The 24,661-nt window shown below is 39.4% G+C and overlaps 1 protein-coding gene and 1 pseudogene across 3 annotated transcripts in view; one reads left to right on the top strand and one right to left on the bottom strand.

The window, feature by feature from the left end:
• The window catches only part of LOC114300246 (uncharacterized), a 38,653-nt gene that overhangs the window by 10,447 nt on the left and 3,545 nt on the right, over positions 1-24,661 (top strand). For all 3 annotated transcript variants that reach the window (XM_028245127.2, XM_028245126.2, XM_082874187.1), the window contains exons 8-17: positions 9,098-9,189; positions 9,394-9,492; positions 9,586-9,663; positions 12,646-12,730; positions 12,818-12,876; positions 13,059-13,128; positions 13,332-13,423; positions 18,137-18,199; positions 18,318-18,384; positions 24,159-24,434. In XM_028245127.2, the coding sequence (XP_028100928.2) occupies positions 9,098-9,189; positions 9,394-9,492; positions 9,586-9,663; positions 12,646-12,730; positions 12,818-12,876; positions 13,059-13,128; positions 13,332-13,423; positions 18,137-18,199; positions 18,318-18,384; positions 24,159-24,434 (981 nt within the window). The remainder of the gene's footprint in view (positions 1-9,097; positions 9,190-9,393; positions 9,493-9,585; positions 9,664-12,645; positions 12,731-12,817; positions 12,877-13,058; positions 13,129-13,331; positions 13,424-18,136; positions 18,200-18,317; positions 18,385-24,158; positions 24,435-24,661) is intronic.
• LOC145792767 (chalcone--flavanone isomerase pseudogene) lies at positions 13,824-14,586 on the bottom strand (annotated as a pseudogene).

Raw genomic sequence — 24,661 nt, 5'->3', positions numbered from 1 at the left:
AAGCTGATAAAATCCAACTCCTCATCCGGTACTCCTAGTGTTTTGTTGGCACAAACAGGTAGAAATCCTAAAGCCTTCTCTTGCCTAAACTTCTCTCCGTGGATCATAGATTCCGGTGCCTCCGATCACATGACTAGTTTTTCCCATTTATTTAGTACCTATTTCCCTTGTTCTGGTCATGACAAAATCAGAATAGCCGATGGTAGTTTTTCACCTATTGCAGGAAAATGATTTATTAAACTAACTGAGAAAATTAATCTCAATGCTGTTCTTCACGTCCCCAACTTAGCCTGTAACCTTTTGTCTGTCAGTAAACTATCTAAGGATTCTAATTGTCGTGTTACATTTTTTGAATCCCATTGTGAATTTCAGGACCAGAACTCGGGGATGATGATTGGGCGTGCTAGGATGCTTGAAGGTCTTTACTACTTTGATGAAGTACCTGTTAGTAATAAAAAAGCTCAGAGCTTTAATAGTACTAGTTCAATCTCTGTTCGAGAAAAAATAATGCTATGGCACTATAGGCTAGGACATCCTAGTTTTCTTTATCTGAAACATTTATTTCCAGAATTATTTAAAGGGATTGATTGTTCTTCTTTTCATTGTGAAAGTTGCATTTTTGCAAAATTTCATCGCTCTACTTATTTGCCAAAACCTTACCAGACTTCCAAACCTTTTTATTTGATTCATAGTGATGTTTGTGGCCCTTCTAAAATCACTACTCTTTCTGGTAAAAGATGGTTTGTTACATTTATTGATGACCATACCCGCTTATGTTGGATTTATTTGATGAATAAAAAATCTGACGTGAAAAATTTATTCACAAATTTTTACAATATGATTGAAAACCAATTTCAAACCAAAATTGGTATTTTACATTCTGATAATGGAACAGAATATTTCAATGAGCAGTTGGGTGAGTTTTTGGAAAAAAAGGGGATTTTTCATCAATCTACATGTCGGGATACCCCTCAACAAAATGGCATTGCAGAACGAAAAAATAAACATCTACTTGAAGTTGCACGTGCTATAATGTTTTACATGCATGTTCCTAAATATTTATGGGGTGAAGCAATTTTAACAGCCTCTTATTTGATAAACAGGAGGCCTACAAAGGTGTTAACATACAAAACACCTTTCGATTGTCTCAAAGCTTTTTTTCCTGACACGAGGTTGTTTTCTGATTTACCCGCCAAAGTTTTTGGATGTACTGCCTATGTTCATGTTCCTAGTCAATTTCGTTCAAAACTTGACCCCCGTGCTATAAAATGTGTTTTTTTGGGTTGTTCCTCAAACAAAAAGGGGTATAAGTGTTTCGATCCTCAAACCAAGAAATTTCATGTGAGTATGGATGTGTCATTTGTGGAAACAAAATCCTATTTCCCCAACACTTCTCTTCAGGGGGAGACAAGTGGAGTAGAAGACCGTTTTTGGGATATTTCTATCCCGCTCCCCAATGTCATTTATCCTACACAAAAACCACATCTGTCTGATAATGATCACTTAGGAGAACCAAGTTCTATGGTGCCTAGTCAAGAAGATTCTTGTTTAGGGGGAGAAGTACTACAAAATGATCTAAATCCTGAGCTTCAGGTTTATACTAGGAAGCGATTTCATCTGAGGAATAATGACCTGAATGTCCATCCTAATGACCCGAATGTCCACCCGAGTTCTGGCATCGAAATTTTAGGTAATCCTATTGCTTCTATTTCCGACCTTGATGTTCCTATAGCAATTAGGAAAGGTGTCCGAAATTGCATTAAACATCCTATTGCAAATTACCTCTCCTATCAAAGACTGTCTAAAAACCATAGAGCTTTCACATCTAGGATTTCACACTTGTTTGTTCCAAGAAATATACAGGAAGCATTGGATGATCCGAATTGGAAATTAGCAGTCATGGAGGAGATGAATGCTTTAAGGAGAAGTGGTACTTGGGAGATAGTTGATCTACCCAAAGACAAGAAAACAGTTGGGTGTAAATGGGTGTTTACGATAAAATGTAACGCAGATGGAAGCGTTGAGAGATACAAGGCGAGACTGGTGGCTAAAGGCTTCACTCAAACTTATGGGATCGACTATCAGGAGACGTTTGCTCCTGTTGCTAAAATAAATTCTATCAGAGTACTGTTATCTCTTGCAGTAAATTCAGATTGGCCTCTACATCAACTTGACATTAAGAATGCATTTCTCAATGGTGATCTTGAAGAGGAGGTGTTCATGAGCCTACCGCCGGGATTTGAGCAGAGACTTGGAAGCGACAGAGTATGCAGATTGAACAAGTCATTATACGGACTCAAACAATCACCAAGAGCGTGGTTTGAACGCTTTGGGAAGGCAGTTATCAGTTGTGGCTTCTCGCAGAGTCAAGCAGATCACACAATATTTTATAAACATTCAAAAAACAGTAAAATTGCAATTTTGATTGTTTATGTTGATGACATCATTTTAACTGGTAATGATGAAGTAGAGTTAGCAGCCCTCAAAGAGAAACTCGCAAAAGAATTTCACATTAAGGATCTGGGAGCCCTCAAGTATTTCCTCGGAATGGAATTTGCAAGATCCAAGGAAGGTATATTCGTTAATCAGAGAAAATATGTTCTTGATCTCCTTGGAGAAACAGGTATGCTTGGTTGTAAGATGGTGGAGACTCCGATCGAGCCTAACTTGAAGTTACAAGCTGCTAAGGCTGAAGAAGTCAAAGAGAGGGAACAATATCAGCGACTTGTCGGGAAATTGATTTACTTATCTCATACGCGGCCTGATATTGCCTTTGCAGTCAGCATGGTAAGTCAGTTCATGCACTCACCAGGGGCAGAGCACTTTGAGGCCGTTTATAAGATCTTAAGATATTTGAAAGGAACTCCAGGGAGAGGCTTACTGTTCAAGAAACATGGACATCTTCAAGTTGAAGTATACACAGATGCAGACTGGGCAGGAAGTGTTACAGACAGGAGATCAACATCCGGATACTGCTCCTTTGTAGGTGGGAACCTAGTTACATGGCGGAGTAAAAAACAGAATGTGGTAGCTAGAAGTAGTGCAGAAGCAGAGTTCAGAGCTGTTGCCCATGGAATCTGTGAAGTAATGTGGATTAAAAGAATTCTTGAAGAATTAAAGCTTTCTCACCCGACACCTATGAAGGTCTATTGTGACAACAAAGCAGCTATATCTATAGCTCATAATCCAGTTCTACATGATCGCACAAAACATATAGAAGTGGATAAACATTTCATCAAGGAGAAAATCAATGCTGGCATAATCTGTATGACCTACCTTCCAACAGGTGAACAATTAGCTGATGTGCTAACGAAGGGACTACACAAGAAGCAATTTGATAAGCTGACTAGCAAGCTGGCTATGGAAGATATCTTCAAACCAGCTTGAGGGGGAGTGCTGGAAATTTGTGTTAATGCATACAATATGATAGTGGTGTTGGTGGTAGATAGTGGCATGTATAGAATATGATAGTGGTGTTGGTGGTAGATAGTGGCATGCATATAATATGATAGTGGTAGATAGTGGTAATATATAATATGTAAGTGGCATATAATGGGTTATAATGATGTTTGTAATATCTCCTATATAAGGAGTGTCATTTGGTCTTGTAAAATAAGAAGTTTTGAATATAACAGAAATATATTCCTTCTTCCTCATATTTTCGGAGTTCTTCTTCTTCATATTTTCTAAGTAACACCGACGCCATTTAACTCGTTTTCCTCATCTTCTGATTCTGGAGCAGGTGCTGGGAAAAAAAAAACGTCTTTGGATTTTGAAAACAATTCACCCCCTCATTGACATATTCGCCCTCATTATGGCCAGGAAATTCATACACTGCCTCTTTAGAGTGGAGATATCAGAGGTAGACTTAGGCTCAATAGCATCACATACTTTACCATATGGTTCAGACCCTAGGAACTTCATTGCATTCCACATCATAGCGGGCAAGGTTTTGAAACCTGGACCGGACCGGCCGGTTCAACCGGTTGAACCGGTGACCGGATGGGGTTCCGGTCCGGTTAGCCCTCTTAAACCGGCCAATTGCAAAAACCGGACTATTTATTGAAAACTGGTGAACCCACCGGTTAAACCGGCGAACCGGTTGACCCAGTCACGGGTTGATCGAATCGGTCCGGCTCCTTTTTTTTTTTTTTTTTTTCTTTCTTTTCTTTCTTTCTTTCTTATTATATATATATATATATATATATTACATATATAAAATATAAGAATATAAGAAAATTTTAATTTGAAACTTTTTTTTAAGGGTCTCCTCTTGTGAGGAATCCCATTAAGAGTTTTGATGAAATTATTGTGAAAGTCTTCACCTATTTATAAGAAAAAAATTCTTTCAAAAAGACTCAAGAAATCCATGTGGGATTCAATCAAATGTATTGGAGGGAATATTGAAATTTTGATATCCCTCCAAAATTTTTGCTCTCCTTTCAATCAAATTATTTGAATTAAAATCATATGGAGGGAATATTAAATATTTGATTTCATCTTCCAAAATTGAAATTAATAATATTTCAAAATATATTATTATATTTTTCAGTAAAAAAAATATTAAGACAAATATTTAAGATAATTTAATATTTTTAATTTATAATTTTATTACTTATATTTTTGTTTAAATATAATTTTAATATATTTATTACGTCACGGTTCAATTCCGGTTCAACCCGACGGTTGAACCGGTGACCCGTCCACCCGATCCTTTTTCCGGTTCGTTCACCGGTCCGGTTTTTAAAACATTGATAGCGGGCATTGTGTACCACTGGTTTACTTGACAAAATGTTCTTCATCGTAAAGCAACCTGGTGTCATATCAGTTTTATTGACAACCACTTTTTGTACTAATATGTGTTTGAATCCCTTCGTTGCACAATCAAGTTGTATTCGTAATAGTTCTTTTACTTAGGAAAAAAAAGTTAAATCAATCTTTTTTTCTCTATTCAGCTCCATAGAGGGCCATATACTCAGCTAAATTAAATAGAGGGATTTGGTCAAAGCCCTCTTATAATAAAACTTTAGAGGAAATATCATTTTGTCTTTCAAATTTTCACACGTTTTTCAATTTGATCCCCAGATTTTGATTAATATCTATTTTATACCCAAACTTTCGAAATTTTGATCAATTTGGCCCCTGCCGTCACATTCTGTCTACAATTAGACGGAATGTGCTGACATGACACCAAAGTTCATTTAAAATTTCATTTTATCTCCCAAACTATACCTTAAAAATCAATTTGCCCCCTACGTCAGCACATTCCGTCCAATTGTAGACGGGATGTGATGGCAGGGGCCAAATTGATCAAAATTTGGAAAATTTGGATGTAAAATTGATATTAATCGAAATTTGAAGGCCAAATTGAAAAATGCATGAAAGTTTGGGGGGCGAAATGATATTTTCTCAAAACTTTAATGCATTAAGGGCAAGCTCAAAAAGTTTTCTTTGAAAAGTTCAACACATACCACTATTACCGAAATGTTAAGCATTAAAATAATATAATTTTTGATCTAGATGTCGGTTTTTAATAAAATTAGTATTTTTAGAATCCTCTCATCAAGATCTATCAAATAAGATCCGTGTTGACTGTGAAATTCTTTAATAAAATTTTTTTTTTTATAACCGTCGAAATTGATGTAAACAGTAACATGTAACTCTAGTTCACAGTAATATGGTACTCTGACAATATTGTCCAAGAAAAAAAAAGGGATATTTTACGTTGTCCTTACTCAATAATGCGTTTCCTCCTTAGGGGGTTTATGAAACAAAATAAATTAGGCTGTCCTTTTCACCAAACAAGGGTCCAATGGAAGGGTTTTGACTAAATTTTCTAATTAAATAAATTCATATATTTTATCATTATTGCATCTCATGTCAACTTAAAGCGCTGTTTGGATCATGGATTTGGGTAGAGATTTGAAAATGGAAATGGAAAAGGTGGGTGAAATGTGAATGAAATATAGCTGCATTTCATCCATCTTTTTCCATATCCCTTACCAAATGCCAAGTCCATGATCCAAACACAACCTTGGTCTTCCCCTCTGCCTAGCATCTTCAGTTATGGTGATCATATCACTCTTCCTTACTGTTGCATCTATATCTCTTCATTGTACATGTCCAAACCATCTTAACCTATTCTCTCAGTTAAAATTGATGTATTATTGATTGATATATATTATGTTTACAATGAGTCCTATATATAGAAGATTAAAGGAGGTAGGTATGTAGTAGGTGGAGTAGTAGGTGGAGTAGGTGAAGTGGGTAGAGTAGGTGTAGTGGTAGGTTTTGGTACATTTTAACAGCCCCCCGCAAATTCAAGGGGGATAGGAACTAACCAACTTGAGTTTGGAGAGACTAACAAAACAAGAAAATAGACGAATACATAAAATAAAAGAGGATAGGAGACACTGTATGGTCGTGTCAGACCGTTGTAGAAGACTGTATGGTTATGGCAGACCGATGTAGACGACAGTTTATGGGGTCATGTCGGACCGTTGTAGCAGACAATGTTGTGACAGTTGTTGTGACAGTTTACGGAGTCTTGCTGGACCCTTGTAGAAACTAACCGGAATCAATGTCGGGACAGTTTACAGAGTCTTGTCGGACCCATGAAGGAGCTAACCGGAATCAATGTCGGGACAGTTTACAGAGTCTTGTCGGACCCTTAAAAAGTCGCACCCTCAAAAGGTGTGCCCAATCTTTCAAAAGGCGTGCCCAATCCATAAAAAGGCGTGCCATCAAAAGGCGAGCCCAAGTCATAAAAAGATGTGCCGGACATGATGGCGAGGCGCGTCACCACATTGGCTTGCGCACCCGTTTTGTCGTCTGGCGTCAAGTGGCGCGCGATGCGCGTGTCTGCCTTGGCTATTTAACCAAGACGGATGCTGAGGCTGAGGCAGAGGCTAAGACAAAAAACTGGCTAAAAACCTCTGAGAAACTCTTCGTTGTCTTGAGAGAGATACTCTGTAACACTCTGTAACCAACCCTTCTCTGAAACACTCAGTAACCCATAACATGGCCTCTTCGTCCTGTAGTCTGCTCACTCTCTTTCCCGACCTCAACGAGTCCACAAGAGAGGTAACTGGTGCGGTTGCCCGTGAACCTCAACCAAGCGCCCCTGAGTTTGCTCCGTTGACCTTTCCTATGCGGTCTGTGGAGCAAAGAATGGCAGCGCAATTAGATATTGAGGCGAATCAGTATACATTGAAGTCATGTGTTGAAACCATGACTGCGGTCACAAACTTGTCGCACCGGCTGCAGAGTAGGACAAATGAGGTGCAGAGTTAAACGCCCAACTGGCTCTGCTCCAACGCATGTATAAGGATGCGCGAGCAGAGATAAGTGTGCTAAAGGCGGAAAATAAGGAGCTGAAGCGGAAGGCCACCGTGATATTCCGATTTGGAGGTCCACCGTATGCTGTAGTGGAGGAGCAGGGTGGAGTGATCGTGCCCAGTGGAGTGGGAAACACAGAGGTAACACCGTCAAGGGCCGCCCAGGACGGAGGCAAGAAGAAAAGACCGGCGGAATAGGCGAAGAAGTGAGGTCGGTGTGTGGCCGTCTGCAGAAAAGAAAACAAAGCAGAAAAGAAAACAAATCTGTTGTTGTAGTGGGTGTTGGATTTGCGTTTTTTTTTTTTTTTTTTTTGTATGGTGTGGAGAACTGTGATCAGGGTTGATCCCTAATATAAATAAAACAAAGTTGTTGTGCAAATCTGTATTTTTTCCCTAATATAAATAAAACAAAGAGCGTGGTTGATGGGGGGAAGAAGTCGCGATGGTCGATCTGAGCTCGTCGGGAGGCGTGGTGGCTCGCAACGGGAGCTCGGCAGAGGTGTGGAAGCTCTCCGGCCAGATGACGTTGGTGAACCGATTCAATATCTCAAACAGACCAGCTGTTAGTGCCACGAGAAACAAGCAAGAGACCACCCGGACTCACTCAAGAGGCTCTGCACCGTTTGCAGCTGGAGGTTTTCAGCAAAGCCAAATATAGCAGCGAAGGTGAAATGTCGAGGGCATCACAGGAATGTAGTATTTGTCTGGAGAGTTTCATGGAGGGAGACGAGCTAATATGTTTGCCGTGTACGCATAGATTCCACTTGGGCTGCTTGGATCCTTGGGTTCGGACTTGTGGGGATTGCCCCTACTGTCGAAGAGTTATAGTTGCAACCAGTCATATAGAGTGATGATGAGACAATTGTGATGAGTTTGAGTGCGTGTCAGTGTTGCAAGGGCATACACAAGATGTTGAAATGGTCCGGTGGCATCCGTCAATGGATGTGTTGGTCTCGTGTAGCTATGACAACACCATCAAGGATTGAGCAGAAGAGTTCTCCGGTGACTGGGCGAGAGCAGCATGGCGGAGTTCTCCGGCGAGCTCGGTGGCGGCAGAAACAAAGGGGCAGCAACAAAATTGGACTGTCTGATCATGAATCAACGCAGATCGTCAAGTGAGTATGTGTAGAAAATTCTAGCGGACTAGGTTGAGGTCCGGCGGGCGGCTAAGGTGAGGTTGCCGCCCGCCGGGGAAGCGAAAATATTAGGTTCTAAACTTGCTCTGATACCAAGTTAAAATTGATGTATTATTGATTGATATATATTATGTTTACAATGAGTCCTATATATAGAAGATTAAAGGAGGTAGGTATGTAGTAGGTGGAGTAGGTGAAGTGGGTAGAGTAGGTGTAGTGGTAGGTTTTGGTACATTTTAACACTCTCTTAATTTATCTTTAATATGTGCTACTCCTACCATTTCAAGAGTAGTGTCTAATCTGCCTATATTGTGCTTATTGTCTTATCTGTTATACTGCCAGTCACATGCCCAAGTAAAGGAGGGTAGCCTGACAACCAACACGTAAAAATTTCCGTGAGGTTCTTTATGAACATGAATCCAAAACTATAAATTATATATTGAAAAAAAATCAATTGCAATATGTAGACAAAATGAAAATTCAAGTTGATGAAGTGGAATCATATAATTTATCCCGTGCACAGTATAGCTTCTAATATAAATTTAATTCTTGTATTAAGTCCTCATTGCTTCTAGTACAATTTATTATCATGGAGTCTCATTTAATTATTTTGCATTATTTCAGGTCCAAGGTGTCTATGAATCTTCTCCTGGTGTTGCACAAAGGATTTATTATTGTTTTGGAGCTTATATCCCTACAATTCCTGCCCTCCGCAAGTATGACTTTTCTTTCAGAGCACCTCCTCTCACAATGGGAAAACACACAAAAATAAATAAGTCTGGAAAAGATAATTAAAGGACCATGTACATGTCATGCTTTAGTTTTTGAAAACTAGATTCTTATTGAACATTCCTCTATTTACTTTATGTTCTTTCTGCTGAGCTGACATGTGTATGTAACTATCTTTGCTTCTCTTCTAGAGAATATGGCGAGCTTTTGGTGGGTTGTGGCTTGATAGGGGAGGCAGTTAAAGTTTTTGAGGATCTAGAGTTGTGGGATAATCTAATATATTGCTACCGGTATGATGGTGGGCATTTTCTTGGAAAATTGTCCTTGTATATGTTCCGTTTTACCTTTATGTTGGCGGTTTAATTTAAAATATGTTTTAACAGCCTATTAGAGAAAAAAGCAGCAGGTGCGGACCTCATCAAAATGCGGCTGTCTGAAATGCCTAATGACCCAAGGCTATGGTATGTTACCCAGATATTTGCTTTTTATGTTTTAGCTTGTTTCCTTCGTGATTTTTTTTCCAGAATTCTGTTTTATTCCGCTACAATGGAGGTGGGCATGTTCATATGAATTAGTTAATGTTCTCAAAATTGATGTACTCCTGAACTAGTTTTTCAGCAAGAGGTAATAACTATTAAAATCATCTACTCACTTTCAACTTGATCTTTATATATTTTCTGCACCATGGTTGTTTGTTTTGATAGAGTGCTCTCTGTTAGTGGGCTTTTATAGAGGGAGTTTCTCCTCTTTAGTATCTGGATGACACTGATATCATATTGGGAAGGTCCAACGCAGCTATGTTACCTTTGATGTGTATTCTTATGTTTTGATGTTGTTTTAGGCCCTAAGGTAAACTTAGTTAAGTCTGAGTTGGTCCCTTTGGGGGAAGTTCTCAATGTTGGAGACTTAGTTTATGTTTATTGGGTGCAAACAAGTACCCTTCTCGTCACATATCTTGGCTTGCCTTAGGGGTGGTCTTCCTTCAAGTCCAGAGTAGTTTGGGATGGGGTTGTAAAGCGGGTACCAAACAAGCTTAGTAGGACGGAAGAGACATTATTTTGTCAATGGAGGCTTTCCCCTTATTAAGAGGACCTTGTCTAGTCGTCCAACTTATTTTGTGTCCTTGTACACTATATAGTCTTGGTGTAATGAAGGCTTAATTCCTTCTTTATAGTTTTTGTTTTAAAAATATTTTAAAATAGGAAATGAAACATATTTATTAAGTGTTTTTCTTGCCAAAAAAAAAAAAGAAAAAGAAAAACAGTTTTCAAAATTTTGGAAAATTTGAAAAAAAAAAAAAAAAATGTTTTCACTTGTTCTGACGACCCCTGCTCTGATAACTCCCCCTCTTCCGACCATCCGTTGTTTGGAAACTCCCCCTTTGGCAACCCCATCAAGAACAAAGTAACACATTTTTGGGTCCCAAATAATTTTTTCCCCAAAAGTTTTGGGCACAAACCATCTTTTCTCTTATTTATTTATTTATTTATTTTTGAAAAAAGAAAAGAAAAGCAAATACCTTTCCCTTTTTTTTTTTTTTTTTTGTTGTAAAAATTAAAAACTTACCACGTTTACCAAAAGTAACCTAAAGTATCATCCTTTTTTTTTTTGGCCACACGGTAGAATGTTAGTAGGTTAGTAGAATTAGATTACTTCAGCAAGCCGATGTCACTCCATTGACTTGGAGTGCAATTCGATATGTATCCCAATGAACAAAGTTATTTTAGAAATTTTGGCATGGAAGTTTGCTTGTGATGGATAAATATTGGAGGATGGTGGCAGCTAAATGTGGTAACTCCTGAGGTGATTAAATTTCTTTATAGGTGACTCACATGAGAGGGGCTTTGGAAGCTTATACGTTAAATCTAGGATGATTTCTTGAGTTGCTAGATTCAAGGTGGGAGGGGAGATAGGGTGAAGCAGTGTTTTAAAAGGCGCACTTAGGTGTGTGCCTAAGTGCGAGGCGCAATGAGGCATAGCCTTGCACTTCGAACAGGTCGAGGTGAGGCACAATACGCAAGGCGCAAGTTACGTGCTGAGGCGAGGCTTTTTTGCGTGGCGCGAGGCGTGGGCTTCATGGGTTTTACCTATTTTCTACTCCAATTATTGATTAAGTGCTTTTTTTTTGTGGGCATACCCACATTGATTCAAAACTCTTCAATATAAAATGACCAAATGTGGTTAAAATAGAGTAGAAACTGATAAAAGATTGAATGTTATGTTTTATATCGTTTGTTGGATATTATATTTCTCATTTTTAGAAGATTGAATGTTATGTTTAGAGATTATCGAAAATGGTTATGATTTTTTAGATTATATATATATATATATATATTTGTTATGTTAAAAAATTTGCGTATTTTATAATTTTGCTTTTCTTCTACTACTTGAGCTTCGCTTTGGTGAGGCGCGTGCTTCGCCTCGTGCCTAGGCTATAGGAGACCTTATCGCCTCGGTGTGCCTAGAGCCTTTTAAAACACTGGGGTGAAGTTATGGTGGCATGGTGATTAGTTTTCTCCTTTCTTCTATTAGAGAAGCATTTAAGGCAGACTATATGTGGTGTGCATGTGATGATTTCTTTTGGGATGTTGTGTTGAGGAATGTGCAAGATTTGGAAGTGGAGAAGTTGATTAATATGCTCTATGCGGGCTATGGGAGTTTATAGTTGACTCACATATGGGGGTTTGGGAAGGTTATCCACTAATCTGGGATAATTTTTAGAGATTTGCTAGACTTATCAAAAAAAATTTTTTTTTTTTTAGATTTGCTAGATTCAAGGTGGGTAGGGTGAAGTTTTGGCAGCATGGTGTGGAGACATTCTTTTATTTTTCTCCTTGCTTCTGTTAAAGAAGCCTTAGTGGTATACTATACCTGGGGAACATGATATATTTTGGAATGTTCGGTTGAGGAGTTTATGAAGTGAAGAGGTTGATTAATTTACTCTATGGGGTTAAGGGAGTCGTTTGGAAATGTGAGGATTTCTCAGAGTGGGTTGCTAAGAGAGTGAGGTTTGATCTGAAATCCTTCTGTGGGGCTTTGTTTGTAAATGTGAGGATTTCTTGAATACTTTTAGTGCCTTTTTGTCTTCTTTCTTCTCTCGGTGTATTTCTTGTCCCCGTTGTTTCCTCTTGCATCTATTTTTTTTTTTTTTTTTGTTTTCTTTAATAAAATTTATTGTTGCTTATCTGGAAAAAAAAAGAAGGAAAAAAGAAAAAAAATATTTTACAATAGTGTTCAAGACAAGTGCCTATGTAGATTCAGCCCATAAGGGCACAAACTCTCAAATAATGACCTAGACAGGAGAAGTACCCACCTAACGCAGCCTAGACAGGAGAAATATCCAATCACAATCCGATTGGCTAGGCAATGAGAAAAATGCATACACTTACTGATGAGACTCAATAGAAGAGCTAAATATGCATTTCTATTTGTTGTATTTTCAGGTGTTCATTGGGAGACATTACAAATAATGATGCTTGCTACGAGAAAGCACTAGAAGTGTCAGGAAATAGGTCTGCTCGAGCAAAGGTGATTTTCAGTACATCCAATTAAAAAACATATCACTTTGTTTCCGCTTTTAACATTTTTGTTATGATACCCGTCTTCTCTTGGCAGCGATCTCTTGCTCGTAGTGCATACAATAGGGGTGACTATGAGAAATCTAAAATTCTATGGTATATTCTCTCTCTCTCTCTCTCTCTCTCTCTCTCTCTCTCTCTCACACACACACACACACACACACACACACACACACATGACAACGCACGTGTGTGTTGCTTCCCTTCATATACTTTGGCTTCTTCAATGATTGTTCATTAACAGTTTGTCTCTGCAATGATCCTTTATTTCATCATAGGGCATCAGCCATGGCACTGAATTCTTTGTATCCAGATGGTTGGTTTGCCCTTGGAGCTGCTGCTTTGAAGGTTCTGTATATGATAATACGAAAACAGTTTAATACTATTTCTTCATTTGCTGAAAAAAGAAAAATTCTCAATTCATCAGGATTTTGCACCCATATATATGAATCTTTGATATCCTAATTTGCAATATTTGAAAAAAATCCTTGTATAGCCTATTGCGTTCTGTTTTTGTTTGGTTATTGAAACTTATGTCCAAACTTACACAGGCAAGGGATGTTGAAAAGGCGCTGGATGCGTTTACCTCTGCTGTTCAACTTGATCCTGAAAATGGGGAAGCTTGGAACAATATTGCTTGTTTGTATGTTCTTCTCACTTCTATCCATCTTATGCATACTTGGATGTCACATTTGACCTTTTTTATTGTTATCCAAGTTTTAAACTGAACCTAAAATTATTTAGGATGATTTACTTGAAAATCCAACACTTTTTGTAATCTTAATATGGCATATTATTTCTACATGGTTCTTTATCTCTAGATTTACCATTGTAACGCTGTGGGGTAGTTTGTAGTGGATTGATGCTTGACTTCCGCTTCAGCAACTTTAGCTTTGTCAATGTTAGAATTTACCATTCACACTCACCTACTACACTCCACTACTCACACTCACCTACTACACTCCACTACTCCTCACCTACTACCCAAACCCTCTCCTATATAATGCCACTCTGATTTGTAATACAATATATCAATCAAGAACAATCAATAATAATACATCAGTTATTTTTTTTACATGGTATCAGAGCAGGTTTAGAATCTAATATTTTCGCTTCTCCGGCGGGCGGCAACCTCACCTTAGCTGCCCGCCGGACCTCAACCTAGTCTGCTAAAATTTTTCTACACATACCTTAAAATTTCCTTTCTTCCACCTGCTGAGTGCACAAACCACAGACAGCACACATACAATTCTCTCTCTCTGTGGTTTCATCAGAGCCCTTCATCAAACTCATCTTCAACTTGTTCACGTCCTCCAACGCTGCTTCTGATAATTGTTTGTTCTCTATCACCGCAGTCCCGGTCTCAGGTAAGGAGCTGTCTTTCGAGAAAGCAATCGTCAATGATCCAAGGGGTGATTGGGTAAAAAGAATAGAACCACCATCGGTATAGGTTCCAACTGCTTTCCACTAGGCAACACAATTTTCTGTAACCTTCTCTGAGTATTGTTGCCCTGTTAATGGCAAGATCATAGTCACCTGTGTGAACTTCTCAAAGGGACCGGAAACGATATCCCTGAAAAACTCGACGGAGTCCGTCAGCTCCTCTGTACTCTTGCCCTTCCATTTAACGGCAAGCGAGGGAATGGCGCTATCTTCGAGGTACACTCCGATGGCCGTGAACTTTATAAACTTCCCTTGGATTTCCAAACCCCTCTCTCCTGCGCCGCCGAGGAAGAAGGACTTGACCGTGCCCGGAGGTTTGACAGTGGGAGGGAGCTGCTTGTGGACCGACTCCCGCTGCTCTCCTCATGGCTTTCGATTGAGCAAGCATCTCATCATGATTCCGTTTCTCCAATATATCTCATCATAGTTCCACTTTACTACTTTGTTTCTTTCTTTTTAATTTATTTATTATTATTTTTTTTTTATATCTCTTCTTTTCAAACCGGCCGACACGCACATGCCTACATAGGCACTCATTCACCCCACTCCATTATCATATATTATAATATATTATACTCCATACTCTCCACTCACAGATTCACACACCCACTATCTCTTACAATAAGTTTTCATTTGTTTTTCCACCTACTATATTTTAATATGTAACCATATACATATATATATTTTGACTTCAATTTCTTTTCTTTTTTCTCTTTTCTATCTATCATATATATTATTCCTATTATTATTATTATTAAACAAAAAAAAAACAAAAAACAAAAAAAAAAACCAAAGCCGAACAACCCATTGCAGGTTTTCACAACATCGTGGGCCACGCAACCTTTTTTCATTATTATTTCTTTGCAAAAAAAAAAAAAAAAAAAATCAAACTCATTTTATTCATGTCGGGGCTCACCCCGATCACCATTTTACACCAAAAAAAAAAAAAAAAAAAAAAAAAAACAACCACATCCACAGGCGGGATTTTTTCTTCTCTACTCTGCCGCAGGTCTTTTCTTCTTGCCTCCGTCCTGGACGGCCCTTGACGGTGCTGTCTCCGTGTTTTCCACGCCGCCAAGCACGTTCACTCCCCCATACTCCTCCACTGCAGCATATGGAGGACCTCCAAATCGGAACATCACGGTGGCCTTCCGCTTCAGCTCCTTGTTTTCTGCCCTTAGCACGCTTATCTCTGCTCGCGCATCCTTATACATGCGTTGGAGCAGAGCCAGCTGGGAGTTTACATGTTGCACCTCATTTGTCCTACTCTGCAGCCGGTTCGACAAATTTGTGACCGCCGTCATGCTTTCCACACATGCCTTCAGAGTATACTGATTGGCCTCCACATCTGACAGCACCGCCATTTTTTGCTCCACCGACCGCATCGGAAAGTTCAACGGAGTAAACTCCGGGGCGCTTGGTTGAGTTTCCAGTGCCACCGCACCAGTTCTCTCTCTCGTTGACTCGTTGAGGTCAGGAAAGAGGGTGAGCAGCCCGCGGGAAGACGATGAAGCCATTTTCTCGGCACCAGAGTGTTACACAGTGTCTCTCTCAGAAATCTCTCTCAGAAAACAGAGTGTTACAGATTCTCTCTCAGAAACCTCTCTCAGAATATCTCTCGCCGTTTTTTCTCTGCCTCAGCCTCAGCCTCTGTCTTATAGCCGAGGCAGCCACGCGCATCGCGCGCTTTTTGACGCCGACAAACAGGCACGCCAACCAAGGCACTCACGTGCCTCGCCATGATGACTCCGGCACGCCTTTTGATAAAGTGGGCACGCCTTTTGATGGCACGCCTTTTGATAAAGTGGGCACGCCTTTTGATGGCACGCCTTTTGACAAAATTGGGCACACCTTTTGAGGGTGCGACTCTTCAAGGGTCCGACAAGACTCAGTAAACTGTCCCGACATTTGATACCGGTTAGCTTTTTCAAGGGTCCGACAAGACTCTGTAAACTGTCCCGACATTGATTCCGGTTAGTTTCTACAAGGGTCCGACAAGACTCTGTAAACTGTCCCGACATTGATTCCGGTTAGCTCCTTTATGGGTCCGACAAGACTCTGTAAACTGTCCCGACATAGATTCCGGTTAGTTTCTACAAGGGTCCGACAAGACTCTGTAAACTGTCCCGACATTGATTCCGGTTAGTTTCTACAAGGGTCCAGCAAGACTCCGTAAACTGTCACAACAATTGTCACAACATTGTCTTCTACAACGGTCCGACATGACCCCATAAACTGTCTTCTACACCGTTATGACACCACCATACAGTGTCCTCTACATGGTTATGACACCCCCATACAGTGTCCTCTACAACGTTATGACACCACCATCCAGTGTCTTCACCAACGGTCTGACACGACCATACAGTGTCTCCTATCCTTTTTTATTTTTATGTATTTTATTATTTTGTTCCTCTCTTCAAACTCAAGTTGGTTAGTTTCTATCCTCCTTGAGTTTGCGGGGGGCTGTTAGAATTTACCATTCACACTCACCTACTACACTCCACTACTCACACTCACCTACTACACTCCACTACTCCTCACCTACTACCCAAACCCTCTCCTATATAATGCCACTCTGATTTGTAATACAATATATCAATCAAGAACAATCAATAATAATACATCAGTTATTTTTTTTACAGTCAACAATGTTTGACTTCCATTTCAGCAACTTTATCCTTTTTATGTAATTTTTTTTTGCACATTTGGCATAAATGAGTATGTGGTTTCGTTACCTGACGAGTAAGTAAACATCTACAACCTAAAAAGTTGCTGGAATTTTGTGAGGTAGATTTACATGATCTATATTTCCATTCTTCCATGTGAGTTAAACTTTTGTTTGGGAAAAATAAAATGTGAACAAAAGCAATGCATGTGCTTTACGTAGGTTTAGTATCTATCTGACTACACTGCAGAAATTGGAGCTCTTTGCATGTGGAAAAATATCAAGTTACAGATGGTTTGTTTTTGACAAGCAAACGCACCAAAAGAATAGAGTTCCTACAAGTCACCACAATAAGTCATTATAAGCATATTAAGCTTTGAATTATCTTCTGTACAATCAAAGGGGAATAAGGATACTAATTGCACCTGAATAGGTTGTAGTATAACAAATAAATATTCCACAGAACTTCAATATGAAGCACAGCCAATAGTCTAGCAGTCTGGTCACACATCAATTGCTTTAAAAGTTCAGCATATTAATGTAACAGTGCAGCACTTGAAGGGAACTACTGATTGGCATGCAAAACCCACCAATCTTAAACTCGGTGAAGCAGAATTAGAATAGCTCTGACAACAGGCCACTACTAGTTGACTCTTGAAGTCCAGGATTGAGTGGAGCAATTTAAGGGGAAAATAGAAAAGAAAAGAAAAAAAGAGCCAAAACAGTTCTTTTGACTGCACTTCAAAAATGAAACAGCTGGTGCAAGATTCTTATAGCAGCTTCACCAACATAATTGTGCCAGACTTACCAAAAAGAATTGGGCCTCTATGCCTCTTATGTACACAAGTAAACTCATGTGATAGATATCCTCCTAATAGATTCCTTTGCAAATATATTGGTTATACAGAATTAGAAGATGGCTCCAAAAGAGACTTTTAGAAAAACTGCAAGAGCTCAAATGTATGTAGCAACCACAATGAACTTAACATTTTAGACTGTACTGCAGATGACGAACAATACTCTTCCATTGATGATTACGAGTAGATTTGGTAAAAAGTTGAGAAAAGAAAGCATAAATATCCTTGAACAACATGACATAGAAGAGCTATGGTAATTGCAAGTATATAGAGATTTATATATTTCTTCTTTATAATTCGTTTCAGAGGAATGCTTTGCTGCTAAAATCCATTTGCATATTTTCATTGTTGTTCAGAGAGTTTAGAATGTACTTTGTCAATTCTGCAGGCATATGATTAAAAAGAAGAACAAAGAGGCTTTCATTGCATTTAAAGAAGCACTAAAGTTCAAGTTCCGTCTCTCTCTCTCTCTCTCTCTCTCTCTCTCTACAGTACATACACATGCACACACTAGTAACTCCCTGATTTGTATTTTGGAGTGGCTAAAATGGTAGCATGACTTAATGCAGGAGGAACAGCTGGCAGTTGTGGGAGAATTTTAGCCATGTTGCTGCAGATGTGGGCAATTTTAGTCAGGTAACTTTCTTGGCATGCAGATTGTTGGTGAACTGATGCTTGTCCTTGTGCATTAGCCAATTGTGTTGAATGAAGGAGGATTTCATCTAGTATTGGTTTGGATGGAGGGCTTTTTGTTCCCCCCCCCCCCCCCCCCCCCCCCCCCCCCCCCCTTTTTAATTTTCTTGAGTTAGTGGTATGTTAGGAATCATATATAGCATTGAATTGAGCTGTAGTAGTTGCCTCCATTTTATGTTTTATTACTGAATGTGTAGCTATGTCACTGTTTGTTTAGGTGTAACCTTAAATAGGTATAGTTTGGCTTTGATATCAGGTGTGTCTATGATTCTGAAACTTTGGTGTGTCCAGGGATTGACTTGAGATTTTAACCTTGAGGGGGCGAATGTATATATGAGAAAAACATTTGTAATTAACGTGTGAAATGCAATATCAATTTCTATCAACACAAAATGTAAAAAGCTTCACAAAACTATATCATTAGATATATTTATTCAATGTATATAACTACAAAAATATGATCAATAAGATATGTGACTAGATTATAAAATCATCCTATATTTTTTGTTTTCATCAATACTTTGCACAACTTAGAAATTGTTGACAACTCTTAAAAATGGGAATGTTTAAGGATGCCAATCCCATAGTTTTGCAATTGATATTTTAAATGCAGTTTTCTTGCTTTGTGAAGTCATTGGATAAAATTTATTTATAAGTTCGTAAATATTTCAATTTTGAAAGCCTTATAACTATCCATAGGATCTGAAACAAAGCTAAGAACGTAACTCTATCACGTTCTCCTTAGTTCAATTCTTACAAACAACTTAAATTCTTGAAAGATAAAAAGAAGAAAAAGAAGAAAAGTGTGAATCAAAACAGAGAAACAAGAAGAAAGGAAGCAAAAGAATAAATTTTGAAATAAATATGGAAAAGATGAAGAAGAAACCAAAAATAAAGATCGAGTTGAGGAGAGAACCAAAACAACAACAAAAGAGAAGAAAAAAATCTAAACAAAAGAAGATAAGGAGAGATAGGAGAGAATTGAAACAAATAAGAATAAGAGAAAGATAGAGAGAAAGAAACATGCGTAGAGTTGGTGTGAAGATTACAACTTGAAAATGAGGACAAATTCGATGATCCAAGTTGATGGAAGTTGTTTCACGAGCCTTTTGTTTTTCAAACGTGTAAGAGAAAATGATAGAGAGAAAAACAGAGAGAATGAATTATGTATTGATTGATATTATTGATTGATATTGTTACAAGATTGTTGTATATATTGATATTTTGTTATGTTTACAATGATCAAATATATAGAAGAGAAGAAGGTAGTAGGTGAAGTGGTAGGGGATGAAGTGGAGGTGGTAGTGGTAGGTTAGGTGAGGAGGTGAGTGTGTGTGGTAGGTAGTAGTGGGTTAGGTTTAGTGGGTTTAACAGCCCCCCTCAAACTCAAGGAGGTTAGACACAAACCAACTTGAGTTTGGAGAGAGTTACAAAACAGAAAAATAAACTGATAAATAAAACAGGATAGGAGACACGGTATGGTCGTGTCAGACCGTTGTAGCAGACAGTTTACGGGGTCATGTCGGACCGTTGTAGCAGACAGTTTACGGGGTCATGTCGGACCGATGTAGCAGGACAGTTTACGAGGTCATGTCGGACCGTTGTAGAAGACAGTTTACGGGGTCATGTCGGACCGTTGTAGAAGACACTGTGTGGTCGTGTCAGACCGATGTAGAATACAGTTTATGGGGTCATGTCGGACCGTTGTAGAAGCTGACCGGAATCAATGTCGGGACAGTTTATGGGGTCATGTCGGACCGTTGTAGCAGAGGTTGTGGTGGTGCACCAAGGGGGCGACTTAGGGAGTGCGCCATGAGCGACTTATACATGATACTGTGTATAACCCCCCCTCAAACTCAAATAGGTGTAAAGATAGAAACCTATTTGAGGTTGAAACAAAGGGATTGATAAAGCTGACCGGTGTAGAAGACACTGTATGAGTGTGTATATAGGCTGCCCAAAAAATATACATGGATGTAGATATCGAGCCCACAAAAGTCGTGCCCTCAAAAAGGTGTGCCCGCACCCTCAAAAGGCGTGCCATCAAAAGGCGTGCCCGATTCATCAAAAGGCGTGCCATGAAAAGGCGTGCCATGAAAAGGCGTGCCAGGTTGTCGGCGTCAAGAGGCGCGCGATGCGCGTGGCTACCTCGGCTATTTAACCAAGACAGAGCCGGAGGCCGAGGCAGAAGCAAAAAACCTGTGAAATCCGCTGAAAAACTCTTCGTTGTGCTGAGAGAGAGAGTCGGAAAAACTCTTCGTTGTGCTGAGAGAGAGACTCTGTAATACGCTGTTGCCCAGAAAATGGCTTCGTCGTCCCGTGGGCTGCTCACTCTCTTTCCCGACTTGAACGAGTCCACAGGAGAGAGAACGGGTGCGGTGTCCCGTGAACCTCAACCAAACACCACTGGGTTTGCTCCGTTGAACTTTCCGATGCAGTCGGTGGAGCAAAAAATGGCAGTGCAAACGGATGTGGAGGCTAATCAGTATACTTTGAAGGCATGTGTGGAGTCCATGACGGCGGTCACAAACTTGTCGCACCGGCTGCAGAGTAGGACAAATGAGGTGCAGCAATTAAACTCCCAGCTGGCTCTGCTCCAACGCATGTATAAGGATGCGCGAGCAGAGATAAGCGTGCTAAGGGCAGAAAACAAGGAGCTGAAGCGGAAGGCCACCGTGATGTTCCGATTTGGAGGTCCGCCATATGCTGCAGTGGAGGAGCAGGGAGTAATGATCGTGCCCAGTGGAGTGGGAAACACGGAGGCAACACCGGCAAGGGCCGCCCAGGACAGGGGCAAGAAGAAAAGACCGGCGGCAGAGTAGAGAAAAAAAAATCCGGCCTGTAGATGTGGTGGTTGTCTGCAGAAAAGAACACAATTCGTTGTTTTTTTTTTTTTTTTTTTTTTTTTTTTTTTGTTTTTTTTTTTTTTTGTTTGTGTGTAAAAAATGTGATCGGGGTTGATCTCTGAGATGAATAAAATATGGTTTGTTGTGCAAATTGGAAATTGTTTGGTTTTGGTTTTGGTTTTTTTTTTTTTTTTTTTTTTTTTTTTTGTAAAATAAAAATATTATGAAAAATTATTTAAAAAGAGCTGGCTCACTTTCCGTGAAAAAGTGTGTAAAATAAAGAAATAAACAAAAGAGAGAAGTGAGTGCTGGTGTGGTTAATGATGAAAGGTGGGATAAGATATATTATTGTGAGTCGGTTGGCCATGTGGTGGATTGGGAGAGTGGGTGCACATGGTTTTGGTTTGGTGAGGCAAGATTTTAATACATATATATATATATATTAAAAGAAAAGAAAAGTGGGAAATAACGTGGGTAACCCCTTTTTTGTTTTTTTTTTTTTTTTTTTTGAATTGGTTTCGCAAAACTAGAAAGAGTGGCCCACGATTATAGATCTAATATATTTATAACTGCAGTGGGTAAGTGGTTGAGAGTGAGAAAGCTGGGTTTGGTGTAATGCTGTGTGTGTTCTTTCAGTGTGAGAGAACTGGGTTTGGTCATGGGTTTGGGGAGAGAGCAACACCCCAAAACCGAGAGAGAGAATGGTAGCGGGGGAGATGAAACCGCAGGTGGTGGTGGAGAAGTGGATGGCGGCAGCGAGGTGGTGTTGGTTGCGGTAGGTAGCCGGAGAGGTGATAGATTTTAACATCTGGATCTGAGTTGGATACTGACTTCAACTTTGAGACGGGTTTTCTAGGCATATATGCGTGGCAGCATCTGCATATCGTGATCTAGTTGTCGACTAACAAGATGTCATCAAGCAAGAAGGAAGAGAAAAGTGGTCAGGATGCAGCGGAAAGGATTAAGGCTGCTGCTTTGACAGCAGCAAAGGGGCTTAGCCGTGCTCAGGCTGAGCGAGCAGCTGCAGCTGCGGCCAGAAATGCATATGGGCAGAAGGAAGAAGGGCCCAATAGATGGAAAAAGACAAAGGGGTTGTAGAGTGTCCCTGTGTGTGTCTGTCAGATTAGTCCAACTCCACCTCTCTTTTAATCCCTCACCAGCGAGAGAGAGAGATGCATGCCGAGAGAGAAGAGGTGCTGAGAGAGATGAGTGAGTTTGTTGCAGCGAGAGAGCAGCGAGAGAGACCCAACAGAGAAAATTGCAGAGAGAGAGAGATGGTGTCCATATCCCTCCCCATGTGTATGTCTTGGGAGAGAGAGAGCCCGAGTCAGCCCATGTCTTGTTTTGTGTTCTTTGGTCTCTAGAGAGAGAGAGAGAGGTAAGAGAGAGGAAGATGAAGTTACAGTCTGGATATGTGTAGAGGTCCGGCGAGCGGCCAAGGCGAGGCTGCCGCCCGCCGGTGAAGGCAAGGTTGCCGCCCGCCGGAAGGTGAAGATCACCAAGAGCTAACCTATAGCTCTGATACCATGTAAGAGAAAATGATAGAGAGAAAAACAGAGAGAATGAATTATGTATTGATTGATATTATTGATTGATATTGTTACAAGATTGTTGTATATATTGATATTTTGTTATGTTTACAATGATCAAATATATAGAAGAGAAGAAGGTAGTAGGTGAAGTGGTAGGGGATGAAGTGGAGGTGGTAGTGGTAGGTTAGGTGAGGAGGTGAGTGTGTGTGGTAGGTAGTAGTGGGTTAGGTTTAGTGGGTTTAACAACGTTCACTCTAAATGATTTTCTTCACATGGGTAACTATGGATTTTTGGCTATAAACAGGAGAATATCTTAGGGGGCGAGGTGAGTATTAAATTTTTCAAAAAATTCTTGGGGTGGCGATTCTATATAATTTAGGCATATTCTTAACTAATACTACTATATTGACACAGTTTTTTCAAAACTTTGGGAGGTGAGTTTTTTCAAATGTCTGTTCCCTCTATTTTATTGAGAAATCAGTTACAGAGTTGTTCAGCAGCATATGAAGTTTTACTGGTTGTGATGCGCTCATGAGTTGTGACCCTGCAGCTGGAAATGACAAAAAAAAAAGGTAAAAAAACACAAACAACAGCAACAACCCCCCAGCCCTCACCCATTTAAATTTTATGCAAGCTGAGTTCCTGCTCAGCCAGAAGCATTCCTTATTTTTTGACTTTCTACGTAAACACATACTTCATAACACTAAACCTCTCCCTCCATAAACTTTTCCGTCAACGCCAAAATTCTCAACTAAATTGCTGCATGTGACAATTTACAGTGTTCTGCAATTTCAGCAACCAGGTACTGTCAAACCCAAGTTTCTGCTATAGCCTTTGCAATCCACAAGGGTGCAACCTTTTATCAAATGTTTTGATCCCTAAACCAACAAGATATTCAATCTTGGCCCACCATATCTGTTCTGTATTAATAAAATATTATGTCCATCCAATATTAATGGGGTAATGCTAACAGAATTTCCATTCAAGCGTTGTGTACAAAATGATACGGCTATTTGTGGTCCTTTCATTTCAAGGCAAAACAACCATCATTGTTTCTTAAAATTGCAAAACTACCACTGACACATAATTTTGTATGAGTTTATGTATAGAAATTTTGTTTGTAAATCGTTTTCCATATTAATGACGTGAAAATGTAGAATGCTCATCAATATGCTAAATAAGACATGCTTTAGATGCACGAAGTTAAGTGATATTGTTGGTGTCTATTCCTTGTGTAATTGTTTCATATATAATTCTGCAATATGACATGTTCCTCAAAATTGAGACAGTAAGTTGATGTACATTTTACTAGAAAATTTTTGGTGATTTTATGTGGCAGGCACTAGAAGCTACAAAGAAGGTGTTGGACATGACTAGCAATAAAAGATCTGATTCACAGTTTTTAGAGAGGATGATGCTAGAGATTGAAGGGCGTTCTTTAACTAAGCATTCCCATTCTCATCTCGCCACCAATAACCATAATTATACCGATCAAATTCGTCCTGCTGATTCTGATGTCACTTGTGCAAATGAGTCAACTGATTCAGAAGTCAGGCTTGCAGAAATTCGAGAAACTGATTATTTGGTGGAGTTCCTTGGGAAAATCTTACAACAGGTAGCCAAATTCTTTCGTTCTCCTCCTATTTGATCAAATATAATTTAAGAAAATACATTTCTCAAGACTGCCTATTGAGCCTATATATATGTGGGCCTTTTAAAAAAATAAAATAAAATAAAATCAAACAGGCTATTTTCTATGAGGAGAAAAAGAAGGAAAAAAAAGGTACATTAGAAACCATCCAATCATTCCAACATACAAAAGAGATTAAACAAAACGTTGTA

The sequence above is a fragment of the Camellia sinensis genome, chromosome 6, assembly GCF_055761805.1.
Source record: "Camellia sinensis isolate YWXY chromosome 6, ASM5576180v1, whole genome shotgun sequence".
Taxonomy (NCBI): Eukaryota; Viridiplantae; Streptophyta; class Magnoliopsida; order Ericales; family Theaceae; genus Camellia; species Camellia sinensis.
This window is presented reverse-complemented; position numbering and strand designations above follow the sequence as displayed.